The sequence below is a fragment of the Phocoena sinus genome, chromosome 3, assembly GCF_008692025.1.
Source record: "Phocoena sinus isolate mPhoSin1 chromosome 3, mPhoSin1.pri, whole genome shotgun sequence".
NCBI classification, from domain to species: domain Eukaryota; kingdom Metazoa; phylum Chordata; class Mammalia; order Artiodactyla; family Phocoenidae; genus Phocoena; species Phocoena sinus.
This window is the reverse complement of record NC_045765.1, coordinates 8,251,105-8,261,497: the sequence shown is the minus strand read 5'-3', so window position 1 is coordinate 8,261,497 and position 10,393 is coordinate 8,251,105. Positions and strand designations below refer to the sequence as shown.

General features: G+C 38.1%; 1 protein-coding gene across 1 annotated transcript; it reads left to right on the top strand.

Annotated features, from left to right (window-relative positions):
• Positions 1 to 4,274: 4,274 nt before the first annotated feature.
• ZNF823 (zinc finger protein 823) lies at positions 4,275 to 7,869 on the top strand. Its single transcript, XM_032626755.1, is given in 6 exon segments — positions 4,275 to 4,405; positions 5,709 to 5,769; positions 6,138 to 6,348; positions 6,351 to 6,443; positions 6,446 to 7,153; positions 7,155 to 7,869. Coding segments are annotated over 6 exon segments (1,707 nt in total). The 5' UTR covers positions 4,275 to 4,293; the 3' UTR covers positions 7,677 to 7,869.
• The last annotated feature ends 2,524 nt before the right edge of the window (positions 7,870 to 10,393 follow it).

The following is a 10,393-nucleotide window of genomic DNA, read 5'->3' as shown; positions in this document are numbered from 1 at the left end:
TTCCTAGTGTACATAAATCTATGTTTATCCTATATTATGGTCTATTAAGTGTATAACAGCATTATGTATAAAGAGTGTATATACCTTACTTTTAAAATACTTTAGAGCTAAAAAATACCAACCATCATCTGAGCCTTCAGTGAGTCATTGTAGTAACATCAAAGATCATTGATCACAGATCACCATAACAAATAGTATAATAATTTGAAAGGAGAAAGGGGAATCAAGATGACAGGGTAGGAGGATGTGGAACTCCCCTACCCCTACAACACATCAAAAATACTTCTACAGTTCTCACAGAAAATTAACTGGAACCTGGCAGAAGAACTTTTTTTTTTTTTTTTGGCCCACACTGCACAGCTTGCAGGATCTTAGTTACACAGCCAGGAATTGAACACATGCCCCTACAGTGGAAGTGCAGAGTCTTAACCACTGGACTACCAGGGAGGTCCCCAGAAGAACTTCTGTACAACCAAAGCCACAAGAAAGATCTCCATGTAACTGGGTAGGACAGAAAAAAAGACATTAGGTTGGGATCTGTGCCCTTGGGAGGGATCTGAAAGGAAGAGAAGGTCCACACGGGCAGCCCCTCACCTTGGGGAGCAAGCAGGTGGAGCCACAATCTGTGTATCCCAGCCCTGGCGTCCTGTAGAGAGGAGACTAGCCCTCTTGGCTGCTCGGAGAACCACTGGGACAGTCAGAAGGGCTGGAGAAGCCAAGATGCTACTCGCAAGGAGTGTGCACATGCTGGCTTGTCAACCATCAGTGCAAAGAGAGCCTGGCACTGGCAGCTGATGCCTCGCCACTCCCCAGTGTGAATTGGGCAAACACCCTGGCCCTCTACACTCCATGCCACAGCCTGGTGGGAGGTCTGGGCCAACTGGGCCCTGGGAAAAGACTCAGTCTGTACACAAAGACAGACCAAGGGTCTTGGGTGTGATCTTGGTGGGGCAGCTGGAAGCAACCATTGTCCTTGCCCACACAGGGCAGCACCCCAGGAATCCTGGGCAGACAGGCTCTGGGAGAGGACTCAGTCTAGCTATGCAGAGACAGCCTGGAGAACCCGGGTGTGATCCAGGCAGGGCAGCAGCAGATGTTGTCATGCGTATAGGAACATACAGCAACTCATCTCTTATTGCCCATAACTGGCAATTCCCTATGCATAGGGCAAATGAGAACACCCACATCAAAGTGGGTAGAAGCTGAGGCACTATCTTACCATAACCAGCCCCCAACCCATGTATGGCACCCCACCTTCAGGAAGGCACTCAAAACTCCAAGCTTCTCCTTAAGGAGCAAAGGGTTTAAACCCCACACTTGGCACCCCAGCTTTTAAAAGTCACACATGAAGACAAGTCCCCCAAACATCTAGCCTTTCAGGTATGGGGGGCACAACCACACAGCATGTGGGATCCTAGTTCCCTGATCAGGGATGGAACCCACGTCCCCTGCAGTGGAAGGGTAGAATCTTATAGCCACTGGACCACCAGGGAAGTCCCAAAACATCTAGCTTTGAAAACCAGTGGGGCTTGTGTCCATGAGACCAACAAGGCTATAGTGAACTGAGAACAGCTCTTAAAGGGTCCTCTTTTCTAATGTTCCACCTGTTTATATCATTTTCAGACATACCTTATTTTATTGTGATTCACTTTACTGCACTTTACAGATAATGCATTTTTTGCAAGTTGAAGGTTGGTTGTAACCCTGTGTGAAGCAAATCTATCGGCACCTTTTTTTCAATAGCATTTGCTCATTTTGTGTGTCTGTCACATTTTGGTAATTCTCACAGTATTTCAAATTTTTGTTACATTTGTTATGGTGGTCTGTGATCTGTAATCTTTGATGGTTCGCATTTTTTAGCAATAAAGTATTTTTAAATTAAGGTATGTACATTGTATTTTTATACATAACGCTAGTGCACACTTAACAGAGTACAGAATAGTATAAACATAACTTTACATGCACTGGCAAACCAAAAAATTCATGTGATTTGCTTTACTGTGGTAGTCTGGAACTGAACCCTCATTGTCTCCAAGGTATGCCTGTACCTTCTAATGAATTTCTTTTACTGTTTCTTGTAAAACCAGGTGTATTGATATCAGAGTCCCTCAATTTTTCTCAGAAAGTATTTCTCCGTCACTTTTTTTTCCTGAGATGCAGCAGTCCTAGAGATTTTTTTTTTTTATTACAAAGGCTTATTGGCTTTTTTATATTTTTTTATTGAAGTATAGTTGATTTATAGTGTGTGTTCACTTCAGGTATATGGCAAAGTTATTCAGTTATTATATATATATTCAGTTATTTAATTTATATATATAATTATTCTCCAGATTCTTTTCCCATATAGGTTATTACAAAATATTCTCCCTCACTTTTGAAGAATAATTTTGCTTGACACAGAGTTTTAAATATTTCATTCCACTCTCTTCTTGGTGGCATAGTTGGGGTTTTTCGTTGTTGTTGTTTTGTTTGGTTTTGGTATGTTAATGTTTACAGCAGCTTTATTCATAATCACCAAAACCTGGAAACAACTCAAATGTCATCTGATGAATGAATAAATTATAGTACATCTGTACATGCAATCCTACTCAGCAATAAAAAGTAATGAACAGTTAATATGTGCAACAACATGGATAAATCTTATACATATATTTATTGCTAAGTGAAAGAACCCAGATTCCAGAGGATAAATACAGTTTGATTCCAGTTACATGATATTTCTTGCTTGCATAGTTTTTGAAAAGAGGTCTGATTTAATTCTTATCCTTAAGTAAAACTAAGGTTTGTTTTTTCCCTCTGGCTTCTTTCAGAATGTTCCCTTTGTCTTTGATTTTTCTCCAGTTGAAAATGATGTGCTTGGCAGTGCAGTTTTTGGTGTTCTTTTTTTTTCATGTTTTGTTTTTCTTAGCTTCCTGGATCTGCGGTTTGCTGTCTATCACTAATGTTAGGAAAATCTCAGTGATGATTGCTTCACTTATTTTTTTTTTTTGTTCCTTTTTGCTTTTCTATCAGGTATTCTCATTTTGTGTATTTTACACCTGCTGTCATTGTCCCAAAGTTCTTAGATGTTGTATTCTTTTTTGTCTTTGCATTAAGCCCTGGTGAAACGGTCTCTTTTGAGGATAGGCCTTGTTAAGAATAGTTATTTCAAAATAGCTTCTTTCTTTCTTTCCAATTTTGGAAACAGTGGTTTTCTCTGTGTCTTCAGTTCTTTGCTTTTCTTCTTGTGAGGTTAGGAAGGATGGTTTCTAAGTTCTTTATACAAAGAACAAGAAAAGAGAAGTCTCTGACTCAAGTTTTTTGACTGCTGACAGCTTTGAAGCCTCATCCCTCCTTTCTCCTCTTGTGACCCACATGTATCCATGATGATAGGAAAGCCTTAGTTTCCTTCCTGTGGCAGTAACAAGAGATTCAATTCATGCCTGCTCCTGCCCTTGTATGTGAACTCTCTCTTCAGTCCACCCACAACCTCAACTAAAAAATAAGTCCATGTACTTTTCCTTGCACTCTCAAGCCATTTCATGCCTTCTTGAGAGGCCTGCCTTACTCCCCAGAGACCTCAATTATGGAAGTAATAAACCCTTTGTACACTATTGGCAGTGTGTGGTGTCATCAACTTACATATTCCTGTACTCGGGGCTGGGCTGTTAGGCTTCTGTGCACCATATGGGAGTTCAGAAGTGAGAGATGTTGGGAGGATTGCCTCTGGAGTGGCTGGCCAGGAAACTTCCACCTGAAATTAGAGAATGGAGGTTTTACATTGTTTGGAGGAAAGCGCTGTGAATTCTTTATGTATTATATAATCATGGGCAGATTCACCATCAGACCTTTGTGGAGTGCTGTGAATGCCTGTGCAATATGCAGCTCTTAACCCATTCCTCAAGGTTATTTAGCAAGGGCTTTGACCAAAACGAAATGTTTTAGCACTTTATCGTTTCATTATGTGTGCCTGTGTGTGCTAAAAACTAGTGAGAAGCATCCCTGAGGCTCATTGTGTATAGGGTTTTGTGGAGGTCTAAGTAGCTGTGTCTTTTTAGCGTGTCATATCATGCAAAGTTGTCTGAGCCTTAACTTGTGAATAACTTCCTAGCTCCATGAATGGGACAGAGAGAGAATGGAGAAACTGAGTCTGCAATAAATTTTACACAAGCTAAAAGTACTACTTCTTTACAAGAATACTTTAATCTAGCCAGTTGCACCTGGCTATTTCTTATCACCTGGAGTAATTCTCAGGCCAGTATGGCAAACTGATCCTTGTCACAAGTTGGATTTCCACAGGCCTCCTGGACTCTCATGTTTGGTGATGAGAATAGAAGAAAAAGCTTCCAGTTCTTCACTGTGTTTTATTCATTGAACGCTCCTGCAGATTTGACCTCATACATCATGGAGCGTACTGAGTTAAATGGTGTGTAATAACAAAGGAGATGAGTTTTTCTCACAAGAGATTGATGTGTTTAAAATGATTCATTTGTGTAGCATTTCTCTCATTTCTCCAGGGTGCTCTAGACCCTGACATCAGAGAGCAATAACATTTAAAGTAATCACAGTGAAAATGAATAAATAAATTGCATGTGTTCATTATACTGTTAAATTCATGAAGAAGTAAGTAAGGACATAGAGTCAGTTTCTGATGACCAAGACATAAAATAAATAAATGAAGGTGACAGAATCATATGTAATCTTCCTGTAAATTGAGTATAAATCCCCAGTTCTGTCAGACTCACACATCTTACTGGAAACTTTATAGAGATGTGATGCAGGAAATCTTGAGGAACCTGGCCTCAATAGGTAAGCATGACAACATTCCTTCACTTCAGTTAGAGAACAAGTATTTCTTGCCCATCAACACTGTTCCAAGATGTGGAATATGGAAAAGTAATACAGTAGTCCCCCCTTATCCGCAGGGGATACATTCCAAGACCACCAGTGGATGCCTGAAACTGCAGATAGCACTGAATCCTATACATACATACCTATGATAATAAGTTTAATTTAGAAATTTGGTGCACAGTAAGAGATTGATAACAATAACTAAGAATAGAACATGTAAAATAGACATGAACTTAACATGCATAAGTGTTAAGTGTCCATAACTTGCAGTTTGAGATGAGACAGCAAAACTAAGATCAAATTCTTTTTCCTTCTTTACAATTTCATGATAGAAGATTCATTTTTCCTATAGATCTTAGCAACATCAATGTATGATTATTTTCTTCCCTTAAATCAAGAACTTTCATCTTTTCACTGAAATGAAGCACTTTATAACTTTTCTTTGGCATATCCTAATTACCAACATCACTATTCTTGCACTTTGGGGCCATCGTTAATTAAAATAAGGACTTCTTGAACACAAGCACTGCAATACCACCACAGTGATCTGAAAACTGAGATGGCTACTAAGTTACTGATGGGCAGGTAGCATATACAGCATGGATACACTGAACAAAGGGATGATTCACATCCTGGACAGGACAGACCTGGACATTGCAAGATTTCATCATATTACTTGGAAGGATGCACAGTGTAAATTAGTATTTTCAGACTGCAATTGACCATAGGTAACTGACACCACCGAAAGCGAAACTGTGGGTAAGGGGGAACTGCTGTACATTGGTAAATAAACTAAGCATGGTCACAGTTCATTGTGGACCTAAAATATTTCTATAACTTCTAATAATTTGCATTATTTTTCTGGGTCTGCATTTTAGGGGAAAAAAAGGACAATCATAACACTGAAGATTGGTACAAAATCCAAGGGAGAAAACTAAGGTGAGTCACACACACAGTAGATAGCAGTGTGCCACATGAGAATCCTGGTATGTCATAAACTTTAAAACAACCCCAGCTTCAAAGTTATCCATAAATTTTTTTCACCAAAAACATTTACTTAAATGTGACATAGATGTCCAGTGTTTTTGGAAACAATATTAAGAAACCCAATATATTAATATTACTGTTTTCATAATAGGTATGTCAAGTCCTCTTACAGAGCTTTCAGTATAAATCACCCTCAAAAAATTCAGAAAGGGCAAAAAACCTTCACTTTTGCTATAAAATATAAAAATGTAATTCTAATACCCTACTAATAAATGTGAAATTGTTAAAGAAATCATCGATAATTTCTCATTTTTTTACAGAAGTCGTATGGTAGAAAAACTCTGTGAAAGCAAAGAAGGTAATCAAGATGGAGAAATTGTCAGCCAGATTCCAAATCTTAATCTGAACCAGAAAACTCTTTCTGGAGTAAAACCATGTGACTGTAACGTGTGTGGGAAAGTCTTCATACGTCATTCATTCCTTAATAGGCACATCAGATCTCACAGTGGACACAAACCATATATGAGTATCGTGAATATGAGGAGAAGCCATATAAATGCAAGGGATGTGGGAAAGCCTTCAGTTACCACAAATCTGTTCACAGACATGAAAGGACTCACACTGGAGAGAGAAATCCTATGAATGTAAGGAATGTGGGAAAGCCTTCACATGGTTCACAACCTTTCAAAGACACATGATAACACACACTGGAGAAGGACCCTATAAATGGAAGGAATGTGGGAAAGCCTTGAGTTGTTCCACTTCATTTCGAGCACATGAAAGAAATCACACTGGAGAAATACCCTATGAATGTAAGCAGTGTGGTAAAGCCCTCAGTTGTCCCAGTTCCTTTCAAAGACATGAAAGGATTCACACTGCAGAGAAACAATACGAATGTAAACTATGTGAGAAAACCTTCCGTTCTCCTCTAGGTTTGCGAATACATGAAAGAATTCACACTGGAGAGAAACCCTATGAATGTAAGCAATGTGGTAAAGCCCTCATTTCTCTTTCAAGCATTCGTACACACATGATAACACATACTGGAGATGAACCTTATAAACGTAAGGAATCTGGGAAAGCCTCCATTTGTCCCAGTTTGTTTTGATCACATGAAAGGACTCACACTGGAGAGAAGTCATATGAATGTATACAGTGTGGTAAAACTTTCCAGTGTGGTAAAACTTTCAGTTGGCCCAGTTCATTTCGAATACACGAAAGAACTCACACTGGAGAGAAACCCTATGAATGTACAGAATGTGGAAAAACCTTCATTTATCACACAACCTTTCAAGGACACGTGAGAAAGCACACTGGAGAGAAACCCTATAAACGTAAAGAAAGAATGTGGGAAAGCCTTCATTTCTCCATCAAGTGTTCTAACACACATGGTAACACACACTGGAGATGGACCTTGTAAGTGTAAGGAATGTGGAAAAGCATTCAGTTTTCCCAGTTCATTTAGAAGACTTCAAAGAACTAACACAGGAGAGAAACCCTATGAATGTAAACAATGCGGCAGAGCCTTCAGTTGTTATGCATCCTTTCGAACACATGAAAAAACTCACACTGGAGAGAAACCTTATGACTGTACAGAATGTGGGAAAGCCTTCATTTATTGCACTACCTTTCAAGGACACATGAAAATACACACTGGTGAGAAACACTACAAATGTAGAGAAGGTGGGAAAGCCTTCAGTCGACCCAGTTCCTTTCGAAGGCATGAAAGATCTCATACTTAATGGAAACTTCTTGAATGTAAGCAATGTGGGCAAAACATCAGTTGGCCTTCATTCTTACATGGGAAAACTCCCACTGGAAAGAATCCCTATATGTGTAAGAAATCTGAGAAAGCCTGATACAAATTAATCCATGTATAATGTTCCAGAAAAAAATAACATGAAAGAATAATTTTTAGAGTTACATCGTCTTTATCAGTGCCTCATTCTTAAAGGGGATCTCTCGACTGGATATTTACTACTTACGTTCAAAAATGAACACTGAAGTGAGATAATTCGGTAAGTACTCTGTAAGCAGTACTACATAATGATTAACAGGTATTGTTTTGCCCTTAAATCAATTAACATTTTTCTCTCTTCATTTTGGAGCCTGTTTGATCCATGGTTGAATTGACATGTATTCCTAATATGCAGGTTGGTTTAATTTTTATGTTTTGATCATTTTGTATGGGGCTATTGATAAATGACATTTTGGTATTTGTTGGGATTTTCCTACTGGCCTCCTGTAGTGCCAGGTATTGGATAATCCTTACCCATTATATAGTCCATCCTTCTTATGAGAAAATCTACTCTCGTTCTGGCCAGAAGAGCCTTATTTCATTTTCCTTGCTAGTAAAAGATGGCATAAATTTGTAAATATCATAGTGTATATAGTCTCATGTGAATTATTTCTATGTTTTGCCCTTTGCTCTTTGTCATTCCTTCTGGCTAGGATTTGAATAATGAAGAGTTTGCATTAACACATTGACCAGGGGATTTTTGCAGAAACTAACACCTGTGGCTGGCAATTTGTTACGTAAATGAATTTTGAAACATCCACATTTGAGTAAATATCAACAACTTTTTTTGCACTTAATGTATTTATTTGAAACTTTGTACATGTCTTACTAAGCATTCTAATATTTCTTTAGAGTGTGATAGGCAGTATAGCAAGCACCTCTGTGCAGGGGAACAGAACATCTATTAAAAACATACCGTGTTTCACTGTGCTTTCCCCTGGAAGAGCAGACTTTCTGGCAGCAATTTTTTTTGGTCCTGTGGGTATTATTTCCTCTAGAATATGTTCGTTTATTTTACCTAGTCGACAAGGTGGATCTTTACGGGGGACTCTTTTAAAAAGTCACAGGAAGGACCAGGTGTGGGTCTACCACTGCATTCACCAGAATGGTCAGTTACCCATTCTCTAGCTACTGCTAACAAAAATTGCTTGTAAGTCATTTCATTAAGACTACAATAAATTTTAAATGCATTGAATAAACCACAGTTACTCAAATGGAAACCCACTTTCTTATACCATTTTCAAGTTTTCCAGAGGATATTGAAGTTTGCCAGATACTGATCAGATCGATCAACTCCTTTCATATATTTATTATACTCTAATATACAAGTGGGCTTAGTTATCTGATGGCCAGTCCTCCTGTCTTCCTTTCCTGTAGATGCTATGGAAGCGTCATGAATAGTTGTCACCCTGCGGACTAGCCTCTTGTCTTTCCATATAGGAAGAGTCACTTCTCCCTTCCATAAGGATGTTATTTCTCCCCTCTATAGATATTTAGATTTCTCCTTTAATTGGTTTGGTAGACCATGATTCTCTTAGAGTCCCACAAACTCTGGTTTTATATTTCAACAGTATTTCAGATGTGGACACACTGTTTTATTTTTCAGTAGTATTTCAGATGTGGACACACTGTTGTAATAATTGTCTTGGTAAATATGGTGCCATGAACCAAGGTAAGGTTGTAGGACTGATAATATTGTTTCTTGCAGTTTCTTTACTTCACCTGTGTAAATCTCAAGGTTGCATATATACCCAGTTTCACTAACAATCCTGACCAAAATTCCATATTTTGTAAGTTTTCCAGGATTTGAATCTGAGTTGTCCTCTCCACTTTATCATTCTCTCGTCAAGTGATAGTTCTTGTTTGGGTATACAGATTGATTGAAATTTTGATAGAAAATAATCCAAAAGAGGTTTAACTTTTGAAATTCTGCAGGAAGTGGAGTTTTCCGAGTTAACATTTAAGTGAAGAAATGTCTATTTGTTCAAACCTTTTTCTCGTCATAATCTTTTGAAAGATAAATAGGTGTTTCAATTAAGGAATCAGTCGACCAATATTCTTTCCAGTGTGACTTTCTTATTTGTCCCATCGAAAGTATTAACCCAAGAAACTTCTTTGTGTCACTGTTGGTTACATCAGTCCATTTTAAAGCCTTACCATACTTTTTATATGATTTTTCATTCTGTTGGTGATACAAGTTTGTTTGAGAAGGAACAACTCAAGAAAGTTGTTACCAAATACTGTTATTTCACTAACACTTTGTGGGTTATTTGCACCTGGCACACTGTAAAGTCTTCTGATTTTCATGAAATGTTGTCTTCAGTCCACTCTTCTGTAGAAGCAAAGGAGCATTCTCCAGCACTGTGAGTTTCATTTTCATTTCCTGTATCAGAATCAATCACTAAGGTTTTTTGTCTTTTTGTTGGTCTAATATTCACATCGTCTGAATCAGAACTATATTCTGAGATACTAGTATATATGTCACATGGACAATCAGAGAAAGTATCTGCATAAAATTCACCAAAAAATTCTTCTTCACTCAAAATTTCACGATGCATCACTTTTGAAAATTGTATGGCCATAAACTTGCGTTTATAATAGATAACAAGGTTGGAACAAAAACCTAATGGAGCAAAGTGTGAATGATAATGACAATCACAAGTTGTATAATGAACCTTGATCAACTTTAAGCTCTAACAACTTTGCACAGTGATGTTAATTGTATCACTCTCTAAAAACGTATTGGTACATCTCTGGTCAATAACATTCAGGTAACAA